Source organism: Mustelus asterias, chromosome 11 (assembly GCF_964213995.1).
Source record: "Mustelus asterias chromosome 11, sMusAst1.hap1.1, whole genome shotgun sequence".
Taxonomy (NCBI): domain Eukaryota; kingdom Metazoa; phylum Chordata; class Chondrichthyes; order Carcharhiniformes; family Triakidae; genus Mustelus; species Mustelus asterias.
The window spans coordinates 94,679,995-94,698,341 of NC_135811.1; the positions used below are offsets into that span (position 1 = coordinate 94,679,995).

The following is an 18,347-nucleotide window of genomic DNA, read 5'->3' on the forward strand; positions in this document are numbered from 1 at the left end:
GTTTTTTTGTTATAAGCAACATTGGTGTACATAAAATTGAAATTAAAAACTGTATGGGAGAGATTGATAGTGGGAACTCCTTCAGTTTGGGTAGTTTTACGACAACTCCACTGTGCTACTGTTTAGTGACCCCCCAATTTTGTTTTTGGAAACTTGCTTTCCTAAGTGTGTGGATTTGGGTCTTTTTTACTCTTAAAGGGAGACTACCTTATTGGAATGACAATGAAGACCGATTCACCAATCCTTTCCTTGTTTGAAGGGGAGAAAGCTAGCACAATAATACGCTAGTTGATCAAATAAAAAAAATGACCCAACAGTGGATTTTGACATTGAATGTATCTCTAAAGTAACGGAGGGAGGAACAAAAGCTTCCAGCTCTGAGCTCGGTTTCAGACAAGTATTCAAACATGCTAATCTACAGATAATCAGCACTTTAGTTATGCAGCAATGTTTGCAAGTTGGAATGGAGGACAAATATTGGGAGGGTTACCGCTTTAAAAAAACAAATGAATCCACTGGCTGCAGATCCGGTGACGTTTTGTGCTGAAGCTTGAAATTCCAGCTCCATATTTTCAGTGTGATTTCCAGCGCTGTATCCTTTGCTAGGAGTAGCTGAGATTTCTTGCTAAGTGGCTTGAAACCGCTAGAAATTGACCAGATTTCTTCTTTTGTAGAGCGGCTTTATGCCATAAGCGTTAACTCGTTCCCGTGTTATTTTTTTTGCGCTTTCTTTCTAAAGTTGCGGGGCCGGGGGAAAGAAAAGGGGGAAAGAAAATCAGCAATGTCTGAGGAAGAAGTCAAAGAACCCCAACAACAAGAGCCTCAGCCAGAAGCCAAAGAGGCAGAGCCAGCGATCTCTTACAAAGCCATTGTGCTCACTGGCTTCGGGGGCTATGATAAACTCAAAGTGGAGGTCAAGAAAGATCTCCCCACTCCTAAATCAGGTGAAATCTTAGTCCGAGTCAAGGCTTGTGGCTTGAATTTTGCTGATTTGATGGCCAGGCAGGGTTTGTATGATAGACTCCCGACTTCTCCCCCATTGATTCCGGGCATGGAGTGCTCCGGGGTTGTGGAAGTGATTGGAGACGACGTGACCGACAGAAAGGTAAGGTGCTGGGGCTACCTGTTGCTGTTTCTCTTTCCCCCCCCCCCCCCCCCCAACAAAAACCCATGTCTATTTTATGGCTCAGATCTGTCTCCAGCCACCGCCCAAATTCTCCCCAAGGGTGTTGGGTTGGGGGATCCACATGATAAACTTCTCTGAACCCAATAGAAATGCAGCTCCGAGGGTTTGGGACTGAGTTTTGCCGTCTCGAATTGTAGGTTTATTTTTTTTCAAATGAGCGAGGCTGGCATTACTCCCCGCTTTCTGTAATCTCCCAGACTGTCTGTTCTACTGAACTCTGATCAGATCCCTGTGTTTTAAAACGTGTGGAGGGGGTTCATAAAGGGCATTTATTGTTATCTCCACGCTACGCTCTTGTGTAGTTTTGAAACCATCATACTTTTAGCTAGGCGTTGTTTTCGATAAATGTTGCCCTTAAGAGAAAATAAGAGCGCCATATGTTTAAATGGATTTGGAAATGCCACTCCCATCACTTCCCCTTTTGTTGAATAGAAATTGGAGCAACCAGTCCTTTGGATTCACAATGTCCAACTTGAAATCTTTTTAGGAATGGTATTTTTGAAGAAAAAGTATTGTTATATACTGCAGTAAAAGGCTTCTGTAATACTTGACCATTCTAAACAAATGCTTTGCTTTTTTTTGTTCCCTTTTGACAATTAACACTATTGTCATGTTAACTGAGTTAATTTTACCTTTTCTGTTAACTTCATGTGTGTGTTAAAGGAAGCGAGATGCTTGTACAGTTAATGCAGCACTTAATTGTCTGGTTGCAAGATTGAATGGGGATTTAACAGTTGGTCAGTTTTTTTTTCCCATTTGCTCCCTGCAGTGGGAGGTGCCTTGTGTCTCGCATCTCGAGTCTGGGCACTCCCTGCAGCAGTGCAGATAATTGTAGACATTGAGCACTTTCCATTCTTTGGCTATAAGAATAACAATCTCTATTATATGGAATGAGCTGCCAGAGGAGGTGATAGAGGCGGGTACAATTAACAACATTGAAAAGACATTTGGCCAGGTACATGGATAGGGAAGATTTAGAGGGATATGGGACTAGTTCAGTTTGGGAAACCTGGTCGGCATAGACGAGTTGGGCCGAAGGGCCTGTGTGACTCTATGGGCTTAATTTTTCTGTCCTGCCTGATTTCTGTTCGGGTTGTTCCCCCTCCTTTTTGAGGAGCTGCCCCTTTTACTTTGTCCTGATTTAATCTGAGTTTGTTTACTTGGTTTGGTTTGACCTAAAAAGAGGGCAACAGGAATCGTAGTGAGTGAGGCATGGACCATGCAAAGAACCATTGACCTCGGATGGGATTTTCCAGTCTTTGGGTAAGCGTGGCTGGAAAATCCTGCTCCATGACTCTAATTGTTTTTTTAAAAATTTGAAGTACTCCCATGTAGAATTTCACCCAGTTTGGATTGTGCTGGTTCCTTCATGGTACTGGGTACCAGTTGGGGGGGGGGGGGGGGGGGGATAAATTTATTCATGAGGCTCACAGCAACAATTTGTATTTTTATATAGTGCCTTTTTTATTAACGTTGTAAAATGTCCCAAGATGCTTCAGAGACATGATCAGACAAAAATGACAGACAGTTGGGAGGAGTCACCAAGACTTTGGGAGAAGTGGTAGGTTTTAAAGGCATGGGAGGGATGAGAAGGGTTTCGGGAGGCATTCCAAACCATGAAGTAGGGTCATTGTTGGTGGGGGTAGGGCTGCGGGCAGGCAAAATGGTGAGTGCTGAGGATTGTGGGACTAGAGTAGATGGGGCAATGTTTTATAAAGGATTAGAATTCTCAATTGGGAGGTCAGCACAAGTGAGTGACTGAGACGTGGTTATGGGGTAGAATCCAGCCAGCAGAGTTTCAGATGAGCTGAAGTTTGATGACTGTTTGAGGCATTGTAGGCAGTTGAACTAGGGAAGGATAGTTGGCTAAGGTCAATCAGTCCTTGCTTATTGTCCATACACCATGCTTAAAGCAAGAGTAAATGAGTAGCAGCAACCTGGCTACCTATTCTCTCCCTTTCCCACCCTGACTCTCAATCCAGGGATGCTGACAGCAATTGTAGTATGTGCATTAATGCTTGGATTGAGATCACGTAGCACTTGCTGAAGGTTTATATGATTGAGCAAATGTGTATAGTGAGCTGTGGGGTTGAGTGTCTTGGCCTCAACTAATTTCTGTGGTAGTGAATTCCACAGATTTACCACTCTGGGTGGGTGAAGAAATTGCTCCTCATCGGGAACATTCTTTCTGATTCCATCCTGTTAGAATTTTATAAAAATCCAAATCATGCTCAAGAAGGAGGATTGCATAGTCGTGGCAATTGTAGTGCTAATCTTGAGGGAACTATTGCAGAAAAATATATGGAAAACTGATCTTCAGTTCTACCTTTGATATTCTTTGTTTCAAAGGACAGGGGAGTATCTGGTCCGTCAAGAGTGTCCAATTGTATTCAATGCACAACTTCACTTCCATCTTGTGCTGCCCCTCTTGCTCCACACATGCAATTGCCCGAAAGAAAAATCAGGCAAACCTTGGAACAATTTACAGTGAGAAATTCTGGAGTGGCTCAGCAGTTAACACTGCTGCTTCACAGCGCCAGGGACCCGGGTTCAATTCCGGCCTCGTGTGCATGTCTATGTAGAGTTTGCACATTCTCCCTGTCTGGGTGGGTTTCCTCCGGGTGCTCCGGTTGCCTCCCACACTCCAAAGATGTGCTGGTTAGGTTGATTGGCCATGCTAAATTGCCCCTTCAGCGTCAGAGATTAGTGGCGTAAATACATGGGGTTATGGGGATAGGACCTGGATGTGATTGTTGTTCAGTGCAGGCTCGATGGGCTGAATGGCCTCTTGCTGCTCTGGGGATTCTGTTACTCCTGAACGGCTGAATGGCCCCTTTCTGCATTGTAAGGATTCTATGACTCCTGAAATGGGCTGAATGGCCTCTTTCTGCTTTGTAGGGATTCTGTTACTCCTGAAGATGATCAAACGGGTTCTGGGAGATCAGTGACTGGGAAATGTAACTTCAATAACCTTCTATACTGCATATAATTATATTCTTCATATTCAGAACCTCTGCCTATTTGTCTTAATCTACCGTACAAGCAATTGTAGGAAGATTTTCTTGAAGTGTATTTTGGGAATAGCATTTGACAGTTAATGGCAGAGAATTACCATCAATACCTAGACGCACAGTAATCACTTTTTAATTTGCAGTTCTTGTGGTGAACTAGCTGAAAGTTTCAGGCCAAATATCAGTGGTTGTACAGCACATTAAGTGAAATGTATATCATCTGAGGTAGATAATGGATATGGTGATACACATACACCATTAGTAATGGAAAAAAGTCATTAAAGAATTGAAAATGATAAAACATCTGATGAAAAAGAAGAAATTATACTAATAATTGTCTAACCCATAAAAAGTATGTGGGTGTAAGATTGAGATGAGAGAGGATGAGTCATTTTAAATGATTTTACATTTTAAGATGGCCGATATGACTAGGTTGTCAGAGCAATGGGAGGCAGAACATGTTTATCTTTTGTGATAAGTCTGAATGAAATGATTTATTGGTAAAGCTAGGAGTACTTGTGTGATCACAATGCAATGAGCAAGATGAGGTAGAAGACTGTGGTCTAATCAAGTGATACTATTATTGCACAAGTGAAACCAAATGTACAATATTGGCCACAACAGATGATACAGACAGCAACCAAGGGTTCACTGAGTCTCAAAGCAATTTAAGAGGTGGGGAAACAATGAGGATATGATCTTTTCAGATCATGAAGTTGTGCAATGGATGTAAGAAAGGTTTGCTGTACAAGACTAAGCTACGAGACAAAGGATCTAAAAATTAAACTGTAAAAAATATACTGTATTGATTTCAGTGTCTAATTAAGTAAAACTGCTCTTTAAGTAGATTCTATTCCAATTAGAAGTTTTGTGAAGGATGTGCAACTTTTATAAGTGGTCAATAATGATAGATGATAGCTACATTAGGGAAAGCTAGATCAGGAGTTGTGTACGATATAATGAATTTAAAGTCAATACTTGGTTTTTAAAAAAAAAAAATGTTTTCGGACCAAGTGAACCAGTTATTATTGCAAACCTGTTCCTGTGAACAGATGCTAGTTTTAGATTTGGAAGAAAATCTCCCCAAGCTCGAGTGGTATAGTGTCAGCGTCACTAAACATCTATGAACTTCTTGTGAGAGTGCTTTGGGTGCAGCTGCTTGGGGAGGGGGAGGGGAAGTTAAAAAAGAAAAGGGCTTTTCTGTTTTTTTGCAGTAACACATTTGCTGCTCTGGGATATTCTGAATTGTGGCTGGATTTGCTATTGGGGGTGGGGGAGAGAGCCAGTACGGAGTTCAGTTTCTTGAGCTTCTGTGGTCTTTTCTAAGATTAGCCACGTGGAAGAAACCATTGCAAATGCCCAACTGTATCTTATTATTATCACTAGACTTTTGGTCTATTAACATACTGTAGCAATGCCACCAGGGCTACAATTATAGCAACCTGAACACTAGTCCCAATTCTGATTTTATTTGCTTCCATTGGATAGTATAGTATTGAACCTATGAGATTTTTCATGATTCCATATATATTTGTATATCTGTAACCATTAACAATGAAGTCCCGGTGGAACAGAATTTAGATTATCATGGAATCCCAACAGTATAGAAGGAGGCCATTCAGCCAAACGAGCCTGCACTGACAAGCCTATCCAGGCCCTAGCCCCATGTATTTACCCTGCACATCCCCCTGACACTAATGGACAATTTAGCATGGTCAATCCACCTAACCCAGACATCTTTGGACTGTTGGACTTTGGAAACCGGAGCACCCAGAGGACACCCGCACAGACACGGGGCGAACTTGCAACCTCCACATAGATAGTCACCTGAGGCTGGAATTGAACCCAGGTCCCTGGCGCTGAGGTAGCAGTGCTAACCACTATGCCACCGTGCTGCCCATCTTCTACCTTTTTCAAAGTACAATTTGAACACATCAGGAGTCTAGTAATTTCAGGCTGCTTATAATAGGTGCTCCTTTTCCTTGCCTCTTAAGGAAGCAGTGGGTTCCTCCCAGTGGCATCAAGTAGGGAAAATAAAAACTAAATGCTCGTTTAGGAGCACAACTATTAAGAACTCAAACCACTACTTTAAAACTAAATTGTCCAGTTGGACAATTTTCCCCCTCAGGAAAATAACAAATTGCAGTGCCCTAGAATACAGGTTAGTAACCAGTGAATGAGTTCAAATCCAAACATAGCAGTGTGAGATTTGGAATTCGGGCTGAAATATCTGGAATTACTATCTGGTGGTGATGGTCATTTGGCTGCCCAGGTGACCCTGGCAATCGAGGTGGTAGGTTTAAAACTGAGATGAGGAACTACTCGCAGAGGGTGGTGAATTTGTGGAACTTGCGGCCCCATAGCGCTGTGGATCATCAAATAGTTTCAAGAAGGAGAGAGAGATTTCTGATAAAATGGGTCAAAGGGATATGAGGAACAGGTAGGGAGGTGGCTCTGAGACCAGGGAGTGATCAGCCATGATCTAATTGAATGATGGAGCAGGTTCGAAGGGCTGAATTTGCCAACTTCCGCTCCTTTTTCCTATGTAAAAGAGCAGTATCCTGAGGATCTTCTGTGACCAATGGATACCACAGTGGCTGAGGGACACAAGTTACCGTTTTCACTGGTCAAGCTATGTGCCTTCTGTGACAAAACATTTCAAATAGAAAACCTATGAAATGCTGCAAAACCTTGAAGGGTGAAGGGTAAAGCAAATGTATTGGCATCTCAACCATCTCATTTCTTGCACTTAATGTCAGGCAGAAGTGGTCCAGGAAGATGATCATTTATGGGGCAGCACAGTGGCTGGCACTGCTGCCTCACAGCGCCAGGGACCCAGCTTCAATTCCAGCCTTGGGTCACTGTGGAGTTTGCACATTCTCCCCGTGTCTGCGTGGGTTTCCTCTGGGTGCTCCGGTTTCCTCCCACAGTCCAAAGATGTGTGGGTTAGGTGGATTGGCTGTGCTAAATTGCCTGTTAGATGTGTAGGTTAGGGGAATTAGTGGGGTAAATACGTGGGGTTACAGGGATAGGGCGGGAGGAATGGGCCTGGGTAAAATGCTCTGAGTTGGTGCAGACTTGATGGGGCTGAATGGGCTCTTTCTGCACTGTCAGGAATCTGATTTATCCTCTTTACCTTTCACCTCCTTGGACTGTTTGCTTCCCTTATCATTTTAGCTGATCATTGGTCACGGGTAATTAGAACTCTGCACTGCTGTTTTACAGTTTAGCAGTTAGACTACACTCTCTATTTAGCACTCTTTCAGTAACTGACTTGAAATGGGTCCTGAACTCCAAGTTTAACAGTTGTTAAATGAAGTGTACAGATTGCTGTGTTGGGGGGAGGGAGGGGAGGTGTGAATATCTCCAATGATGACCTAAGTGGCTCAACATGTATAATGGGAACCTTTTCTAATTTATTGGCAGGGTCAAGTTGTAAACAGTAATCTGGGGGTCAGTAATGGAACAATTTCTTTGGACATGCAGTGCTGTGTTTAATTGTTGCTTGCTGCTTCAGACCTGACTGTGTGGCTGTGCTTCTTTTTAAGGTTGGGGACAATGTGATTGTGATGAACCGAGCAGGGTTGTGGTCAGAGATGGTTGTGATTCCAGTCAGTCACACCTTCCTGATGCCCGATGGGATGAGTTTTGAAGAGGCTGCGGCTATCTCTGTCAATTACGTCACTGCATACATGATGATCTACGACTTTGCAAACCTGCGTCCAAACCAGAGCATCCTCATCCATATGGCAGCTGGTAAGCATCCCTGTGTCACTGTCTCATCTCTTTGCTTCACTTCTCCATACAGGAAATTTGCACTATACTGTAATGTCCAATTTCGAAACTGAATTACTTGTAAGTGGGCACCAATGGACTCCAGAAGGAGTGAGAATTCATCGTTAAACAATTAAACCCTGCCAAGGAAGGTGCAATCTGCTCAACTGCTAATTTGGTCATTACTCATTTTCATTTGGCATGTGCGCAACAGGAATAAGTTTCATGTGTAGTTAACAATTCCTAAACCACTGGTGCCTTATGAGATACTGAGTTGGAGCTAAGTACAGCACAGGAACTGGCCCTTCGGCCCAGCAAGCTTGCGCCGATGCATGAAGCCTTTCTAACATAGAATCTACAGTGCAGAAGGAGGCCATTTGGCCCATCGAGCCTGCACCGACAGCAATCCCATCCCCGTAACCCCAAATATTTGCCCTCCTACTCCCCCTGATACTAAGGGGCAATTTATCATGGCCAATCAACCTAACCTGCACATCTTTGGACTGAGGAAACCGGAGCACCTGGAAGAAACCCACGCAGACACGGGGAGAATGAAATTTGCACATAGTCACCCGAGGCTGGAATTGAACCTGGGTCCCTGGCACTCTGAGGCAGCAGTGCTAGCCACTGGTCTATTCCCTGCCCATCTGTCAAGATACCTCTTAACCGTTGCTATTGTGTCTGCTTTTACCACCGCCTCTGGCAGTGCATTCCAGGCACTTAACACCCTTTGTGTACGAAAAAAAACCTTGCCTCTTGCATCTCCTTTAAACTTTCCCCTTTTGCCTATGACCCCTAGGAATTGACATTTCTACCAGGGAACGGATCAGAAGTGTCTTTTTTACTATGGTCCATAATTTGTGTATTGTGGTCTGGCACTTGTTGTTTGACTATGGGTGGCACAGTGGTTAGCACTGCTGCCTCACAGCGCCAGGGACCTGGGTTCGATTCCCGGCTTGGATCACTGTCTGTGCATTCTCCCCGTGGGTTTCCTTTGGGTGCTTATCCGAAGGTGTCCGAAAGGTGTGCTGGTTGGGTGAATTGGCCATGCTAAATTCTCCCTCAGTGTACCCGAACAGGCACTGGAATGTGACAACTAGGGGATTTTCACACTAACTTCATTGCAGTGTTAATGCAAACCTACTTGTGACACTAATAAAATAAACTTAAATTTATAGCAAGTTTTGAATAATTTCTGCTGCACCTTGTGTAATCAACAGCTTGGGTCAATAACCTGCCAAATGCAGATTATGGATGGAATATGGCAGCCATTTTGTGCACTGCAAGGTCCCATAAACTTCAACGTGTGGTTTTGTTGCTGCAAAAGGCAGAATGTCTTGCTGCGTGAATTGCTTCATTGGATTTTGTGCATTAGGTGCCTTTGGTTTAATGGATGACCTGAAAAAATGGCAGTTGAGAGAATGCAGGAAGCCCCATCAGTGAAGCCTCAACTTGGGTTATGTACTGAAGTACAAATTGGAACTTGAGTAAATAATTCCTCATCGTGGGTGGTGGATGGCATGTATCCATGTTTAATATTGAAGTGAAGAATTGGTACCTCCAAATGGCTCTGTGCAGAAACCAATAATGAGAATCTTAATTAAGATGATAGCTTCAGTTGATTAAAATCAGTTCATGCCCAGAATCTTGAGGTGGATGTGGATACAAATATCCAGTGGGTAACTGCAAACTGGCTCCGTTCTCAGACTGGAAGATGAGCTGTGCATGTGCTTAGGGAAAAGTTCAGGTTATAAATATGTAACAGCACCTGCTTTTGATAACATCTGTCTCTCTTCTAACCTCAACTCTGCAATTGTATAGTAATCAAGGACTTGACTAAATTTACAAGCAGTACTTTATTGAGGAACTATTTTTTTAAAGAACATTCACCAGAGCTGAGGGATAAGTGACAGTTTGCTACACAATGTAGTCTTCTGGACCCCCACCCAGCCAATGAGTGGGGTTCTGAAGACCATGGGGGAAATCCTGTCCATTAACTTTTCCCTCTCCACAGATGTTAACCGTCTCTAGCGTTCGGTTTACCTATTTTGATCTTTCTATATGTATTGTGGGACATGGGCATCGCTGGTTGACCAGCATTTATTGTCCAGCTCTTGTTGCCCTTGAATTGAGTGGCTTGCTAGGCCATTTCAGAGGGCAATTGAGAGTCAACCACATTGCTGTGGCTCTAGAGTCACATGTAGGCCAGACCAGGTAAAGATGGCAGATTTCCTTCCTTAAAGGACATTAGTGAACCAGATGGGTTTTCTGACAATCGACAATGGTTTCATGGTCACCAGTAGATTCTTAAGTCCAGATTTGTTTTTTTTATATTGAATTCAAATTCCCCCAAAGGGATTTGAACCCCCAGAACATTAGCTGAGTTTCTGGACTTTCCATTAGTTAAAGGAGATGAGAGCTCAGGAGAGGTTAGTAAAGTTTCCAGACCACGTAATAGAACGGAGTATAGAGGATGGCAGGAATCTAACCTCAGGCAGAGTAAAAAAGGGTGACCAGTATGAGAAGGGAGGTGGTCAACACAGTGCAGAGAGTTGGTCTTGGGAAGAATAACCAGTCTGTGACAGGAAGGGACAGAGCAGGCAAACAAAGGAATGCACTAACAAATCGGGTCTAGGTAAGAAAGACTGACATAAAGATACTTTACCTGAATGCACGTAGCATTCGAAACAAAGTGAAATGAGTTGACGGCACAAATTAGTACTTATGGGTATGATCTAGTGGCCATTACAGAAACGTGGTTGCAGGGTGACCAGGACTGGGAACTAAATATCCACGGGTATCAAACAATTCGGAAGGATAGACAGGAAGGAAAAGGAGGTGGGGTAGCCCTGTTAATTAAGGATAGCATCAGGGCAGTAGTGAGAGACGATATAAGCTCTAAGGAGCAAAATGTGGAATCAATGTGGGTGGAGATGAGGAATAGTAAGGGGAAAAAGTCACTGGTGGGCATAGTCTATAGGCCCCCAAATAATAACTTCGAGATGGGGTGGGCCATAAACAAACAAATAACAGATGCATGTAAAAATGGAACAGCAATAATCATGGGGGATTTTAACCTCCACATTGATTGGTCAGCTCAAGTCGGACGTGGTGCACTTGAGGAAGAGTTCTTAGAATGCTGTCGCGATAGTTTCCTCGAACAGTATGTTACAGAACCTACGAGGGAGCAAGCTATCCTGGATCTGGTCCTGTGTAATGAGGCAGGTAAAATAAATGATCTCCTTGTGAGGGATCCTCTTGGAATGAGCGATCACAATTTGGTTGAATTTCTAAAACAGATGGAGGGTGAGAAAGTAGAGTCCCAAACCAGTGTCCTCTGCTTGAACAAGGGGGATTACAATAGGATGAGAGCAGAGTTGGCTAATGTAGACTGGGAACACAGACTAATTGGTGGGACAGTGGAGGATTTTTAAGGAGATTTTTCTCAGTACCCAGCAAAAATATATTCCAGTGAAAAAGAAGGGATGTAAGAAAAGGGATCACCAGCCCTGGATAACTAAGGAGATAAAGGAGAGTATCAAATTAAAAACCAATGCATACAGAGTAGCCAAGATTAGTGGGGAATTAGAGGATTGGGAAGGCTTTAAAAAGCAACAAAACTACTAAGAAAGCAATAAAGAAAGGAAAGTAGCACAAAATATAAAAACTGCATGGAGTTGGGGGTAAAGCGTTAGTGTGGATTGAGGATTGGCTATCTATACCTACTGTTTTCTGTTAAATGGGTGCTTTTCTGGTTGGCAATCCGTGACTAGTGGCGTGCCGCAGGGATCGGTGCTGGGGCCTCAACTATTTACCATATACATAGACGTTCTGGAGGAGGGGACCAAGTGTAGGGTCACAAAGTTTGCGGATGACACTAAGATGGGTGGGAAAGTAAATTGCATGGAAGGCACAGAGTCTGCAGAGAGATTTGGGTAGGTTAAGTGAGTGGGCGAGGATCTGGCAGATGGAGTATAACGTTGGTAAGTGTGAGGTTATCCACTTTGGAAGGAATAATAGGAAAAGGGACTATTATTTAAACAGTGAAAAATTACAACATGCTACTGTGCAGAGGGACCTGGGAGTCCTTGTGCATGAATCACAAAAACACAGTTTGCAGCTGCAGCAGGTAATCAAGAAGGCAAATGGAATGTTGGCCTTTATCGCGAGAGGGATGGAGTATAGAAGCAGGGAGGTCATGCTGCAACTGTACAAGGTGCTGGTGAGGCCGCACCTAGAGTACTGTGTACAGTTTTGGTCCCCTTATTTAAGAAATGATGTATTGGCTTTGGAAGGGGTGCAGAGAAGGTTCACTAGGTTGATTCCAGAGATGAGGGGGTTGGCTTATGAGGAGAGATTGCGCAGACTGGGCCTGTACTCCTTGGAGTTTAGAAGGTTGAGGGGAGATCTTCTAGAGACATATAAGATAATGAAGGGGCTAGACAGGGTAGAAACATCGAGATTGTTTCCACTTGCAATGGAAACAAGAACTGGGGGCATAGCCTCCAAATACGGGGGAGTAATTTAGAACAGAGTTGAGGAGGAACTTCTCCCAGAGGGTAGTGAATCTTTGGAATTCTCTGCCCGATGAAGCGGTAGAGGCTACCTCATTAAATGTGTTTAAGTCACAGATCGGTTTTTTAGCCAATAAGGGAATTAAGGGTTATGGGGAGCGGGCGGGTAAGTGGAACTGAACCCACTATCAGATCAGCCATGATCTTATTGAATGGCGGAGCAGGCTTGAGGGGCCAGATGGCCTACTCCTGCTCCTATTTCTTATGTTCTTATTAATAGTCCAGTGATAATACCACTTGGTCATCACCTCAATGGAGACTAAACTTGCATGTTCCTTTCGAATCCTCCATATCCCAAAATGTTTTTCAAACTACCTTTTTGCAGACGTGGTTACCGTTTTCTAATGGACCACAAAACTAGGTCCCACAAACAGCTACAAAATTTTGACCTGTAAATGTTTTCGTAATGCTGGCGCAGGCCAAATCTGCAGGAAATATCCCCGGTGATTCAAATAGTGATGAAATGTTTATAACAGCGGGTAGTTGCAGCACGAGTCTGACCACACCTCTTAGCTGCAACAAAAGGATACAGCTTCAGTGTAGTGAAACATCACTGGTCTCTTCATCAGTGCCAAACACAATTTGTCACTGAGCCAGAGAAGGCCAGGTGACCAAAAGCTTGCTCTGTGGTACGTTTTAAGGAGCCTCTTGGCAGAGGTTTTGAGCAAATTCTGGAGCTCAGGATTAAGGCAGCTGAAGGCACAGCTGCCAAAATCGTGGCATATGAGATTCTGCTTACTCTTTAACTGTCTTTTCAAATGGAATGTTTTTCACTCTGTTCTACACAACTGAGTGCAAGTTTGCTTCTAATAAATTTCTAGAAAGTTGTGACCTTAATTACTTGAGCAGCTTGGAAATATGAAATACTTCACAATGAAAAGGCCATTGGGGCTAGAGAATGGATTCCTCCTTTATTAGAAGTACCTTCCACTTTACTTTGTTGCAAAGACAAAGGGGCTTGCAGTTCCGAAGGGAATATAGCCAAAGCATTTAATTGTTGGTCCCTAAAATGCCTGGTTTCAAGTTCTCTCTCCATTTTGTTCTGTGCTATGTTAACTTAGCAATAAGATTAGCATTATAAATGCTGTTCCCTGGGACAAGGAAAGGAGCTAACACTGGGAGGCAGTTTGGTTCTCTGCACTCTATTCAATGGACTAGTAGTGTTCTCTATTGGAATGCATACAGCCATTGAGATGCCTGTCACCCACAGAATTGTTGTATTCTAATCCCTCGTGCAGAAGAGGCCATTCAGCCCTTTGAGTCTGCACTGATTCTCCAACAAGAGTATCTTACTCGGGGCCCTCTTCCCGTGCTCTATCTCTGTAAACCCACATGTTTACCAAGACTAGTCCATTTAACCTGCACCTCTTTGGATTGTGGGAGGAAACCCATGCAGGCGCAGGGAGAATGTGCAAACTCCACACAGTCACCCATGGCTGGAATTGAATCCAGGTTCCTGGAGCTGCAAGACTAACCACTGCCACCATGTTGCCCTGGATTAAAGAAAAAACTGAGAATGTGGAGCCAACCTGTCTGTGTGGGTTTCCTCCGGGTGCTCCAGTTTCCACCCACAATCTGAAATATGCACTGATTAGCTGCATTGACCCAAACAGGTGCCGGAGTGTGGCGACTAGGGGAATTTCACAGTAACTTCATTGCAGTGTTAATGTAAGCCTACTTGCGACACTAATTAATAAATTTTTACTTTAAGGTTTATTTTTTAAAAAACCTTCATAGTGGATGGAAAGAAACCTCTCTTCATAAATGTATGATGATACTTGGATGTTGCAACTTCCCAAATACCTTTGTGTCCTTTTTGTTGCAACTGGCTAACACTGGGATTATTGCTAGTTTAGAGTGCTCGGAGTCATGAAGACGACAAATGGTCCTTTGACCTGTTTCTGGAAGGAATGTCCCATTAAGATAAGATTGCTGTGGGAATTGTTTAGCATTTATTTTTTGTTAAATATAGTTTAGGTAGCAGTTTGTGTGTGCAACTTAAAATCAAACTTAGAAACCAATGTCTTAACAGACTTGATAGCTTTAACTTTTTTTAGAAGGGTGGTGGTATTTGTTGTAATGGATTTCTGGTATGTTGGAATGTTTTTTGAGTTAAGCAGATTCTTGGGTGTATGCCATTAAGGAAAAACACTGCAGTCTTTCCTGAACAAATGACTGTTCCAGAAGGCAGTTCAAGGCCATGTTAAACAGATAGTTTTCAGTACAATTAGAGAAGCATGGAAAATAATTGCTTGGCAGATCTTTGTATGGGTGGGAGGGGGGTTTGAGCAGAGAGTTCAGCTATTTCCTTCATGTATTCAAGTGACAGCATTTTTTTTGATCCATTACACAGTGGTAGTGGGTGAGGGGAGAGAAAAGTGACTCTTTATATACTGCCTTTTCATAATATCAGTCCAAATATTTTGTTTTTAAAGTTTATTTTAGTGACACAAGTAAGGCTTGCATTAACACTACAATGAAGCTACTGTGACATTCCCCTAGTCGCCACACTCCGACACCTGTTCAGGTTGATGTACCTAACCAGTGCATATTACAGATTGTGGGTGGAAACAAACGCAGACATGGAGAGAATGTGCAAACTCCACACAGACAGCGACCCAAGTCTAAAATTAACACTGCAATGAAGTTACTGTGAAAATCCCCTAGCCAATAAAGTTAGTACCGTCACTGTTTTTACCATAGTGTTCTGTAGGTGTTCAATTATTACACTTCCAATCCATATTGAAAATATATCCCAAATAATTTCACTTTCCAGAATGGTGGCACAGTGGTTAGCACTGCTGCCTCACAGCGCCAGGAACTCTGGTTCAGTTTCCGCCTCAGGTCACTGTCTGTGTGGAGTTTGCACGTTCTCTGTGTCTGCACAGGTTTCCTCCAGGTGCTCCGGTTTCCTCCCACAGTCCAAAGATGTGTGGGTTAGGTGGATTGGTCATGCTAAATTTGCCCCTTAGTGTCAGGGAGATTAGCAGGGAGTGGGGTTGCGGGATAGGGCCTGGATGGGATTGTAGTCGGTGCAGACTCGATGGGCCAAATGGCCTCCTTCTGCACTGTAGGGATTGTGATTCTAACCGCCAGTTAAATTAGATGATCTTTGTCAATGAAATGAGAATTACTAACTGCTCAACACTTCCTGGTAATTGCAGTATCTGAATGCAGTCTTGTGTATTTGGCCTTTTAGTTACAGTAAATCCTCCCAGGATAATTTATGAAAACCAATGTAATTTTCAAGTCTTCATTTTTTTTGAGCTTTATTTCTAAGTCTGTCCTCTGCTGGTTTTCCCCTCCTTGATATCTATGACATTACCTAATTTATTATCCACCATGATGATGCTTGTTAGCCTCAATCACTTAAAACCTAATAGTTAAAATCATTTTGGACAATAATTTGACCAATAAAATCCAAATTATGTTTACATGCTAATCAGGCTGAATTTGCTCAAAGCTTTCACTTGTGGTATGCTTAATCTACTGCTCAAAACGCTCACCTTAAAATCTAATTATGGCTGGTTCTGGCTTCCGTGTACTGTCCTGTCTAATATATATGCCATTCCTATTTGTGCAAACTTGTTCCCTTTTTTCTACTTTCTATATTTTCTACAAACACCAACCATTTTTCCCCTGTTTATGATTAATGTCCTGCCACTATCAAGTGAGACTTGAGCAGATTTGACTAACTTCTTGTCATGGCATTGTTTAAAGTTATAAATAAAAGTGCGCTTCATTTAGCCTGCACTTGGCAAGAATCTGGTTTCAATTTTGACTCTATTCTTCAATAACCTCACTGATTCCAACTGAAGTCCTTGACAAAAGGCATTTTCAGTTTGAAGTAATCGGCCAAACTATAATATGCTGAATAACCTTTCTTAAATCTACAAAAGAAATGGAGCTTGTTTATTTTTCCCATGTCGTTCCCTGCTTTACCACTACAGACAGGGAGGGGGAAGGGTTGGTGGGAGGTTTCAGTACTGATGTTCCAAAAGATTCCTTTCTGCCTACTAACACTGAAACCCTTCATTAATAAATCTCCAAATTGCTGTAAACATCAAATCATCACAACTGTTGGGACTTTATTCTACTTGTATTGTGAATTGGCTGTGCCTAACTTTTTTTTTAAAAAAGTAACTTTTTGTAGGTGGCAGAAAGTTTAAGTCAGAATGCACAAAGTAGTAATTCCTTGTCATTGTCTAACTTGATTGTAACTTTGTTTTGCAACACTGGTCAAGGACTAACGCAAGCTCTGCAGTTATGCAGGAAAATGATTTGGAGCTCCATTCTCAGTGAGAAATGGGAACATTCTGATGCCTAACATACTCTTGTACAAAAAGGCAGTTTTAATCCATTCCTCGGGTATGTGCACCATTTGCGTCCACCAACACAAGTTGGGTCGTTACTGATGGATTTTCTTGTGTGGTTTGTTTGCAGGTGGCGTGGGTACTGCTGCAATACAACTGTGTAAAATAGTTAAAGATGTGACCATCTTTGGCACTGCCTTGGCATCTAAACATGAAATCCTCAAAGAAAATGGTGTGACTCATCCCATTGACTACTCTACCGTGGATTATGCCGAAGAAGTTAGGAAGATTTCTCCCAATGGTAATGGCATGAAAAGAGAAGCAAAATTAATTAATTTCAATGGCTGGAAGGTTCACTGGTTTGAATATCCTTCATGTCTTGTTTATCTTCACAGATGAGCTATTAAATTAAACATTGGGCAGAATAATGGCTCTAATCTTGCAGGGATGTGCATGGCATAGCATTTGAAATTTACAATTTTGACGATGCAGATCTTCTCACTAAGTGCTGGTTTGCATCATTCCACACTTGATCTCACTCAAGTGTTAACTCTAATTTAATCAACTCTGGTCATGTAACTGCTGAGATTTCATCGTTTGTAACTTGTTTCTTCTTTCTTTTAAGGTATTGACATTGTTTTGGATCCCCTGGGAGGAGGTGACACGACTAAAGGCTTTAATTTGCTTAAGCCAATGGGAAAAATTGTATTATATGGTAAATAACATTATTTGCAGTGGTTGACTGGTGTATCGGAAGAATTGTTCTAATCACTGTAGAAACATCATAAACGATTGATTTTTTAAAATGAAATATTTGACATTGACAAATGTTGTGCATGTAGCATTTTGTTCTTGTTCTGTAACGTTGGTAACATGTTGCCCTGAAGGTGGTGGTGACTTTCTCCTTAATCCATTTTAGCTCTTGTGATTGGTTTCAGGGAATTAAAGAATTTTGACTCAAGTCACTTACCATTTAGAGACGCAAGGACTGATTAGGGACAGTCAGCATGGCTTTGAGTGGAAAATCATGTCTCTCAAATGTGATTGAGTTTTTTTTTTGAAGGGGTAACCAAGAAGGTAGATGAGGGCAGTGCAGTTGATGTTGTCTATATGGACTTTAAGGCCTTTGACAAGGTACCACATGGTAGGTTGTTGCATAAGGTTAAATCTCTCGCGATCCAGAGTGAGGTAGCCAAATGGATACAAAATTGGCTTGATGACAGAAGCCAAAGGGTGGTTGCAGAGAGTTGTTTTTTCAAACTGGAGGCCTGTGACCAGCAGTGTGCCTCAGGGTTCGGTGCTGGGTCCACTGTTATTTGTCATTTATATTAATGATTTGGATGAGAATATAGGAGGCATGGTTAGTAAGTTTGCAGATGACACCAAGATTGGTGGCATAGTGGACAGTGAAGGTTATCTTGGATTGCAACAGGATCTTGATCAATTGGGCTAGTGGGCTGACGAATAGCAGATGGAGTTTAATTTGGAT

At 42.5% G+C, this 18,347-nt stretch overlaps 1 protein-coding gene across 1 annotated transcript in view; it reads left to right on the forward strand.

Moving 5' to 3' along the window:
* Positions 1 to 553: 553 nt before the first annotated feature.
* Positions 554 to 18,347, forward strand: part of vat1 (vesicle amine transport 1) — a 47,005-nt gene continuing 29,211 nt past the window's right edge. The window contains exons 1-4 of the mRNA XM_078223986.1: positions 554 to 1,105; positions 7,746 to 7,953; positions 16,989 to 17,159; positions 17,484 to 17,573. Coding sequence (XP_078080112.1) covers positions 782 to 1,105; positions 7,746 to 7,953; positions 16,989 to 17,159; positions 17,484 to 17,573 — 793 coding nt within the window. The 5' untranslated portion in view covers positions 554 to 781. The remainder of the gene's footprint in view (positions 1,106 to 7,745; positions 7,954 to 16,988; positions 17,160 to 17,483; positions 17,574 to 18,347) is intronic.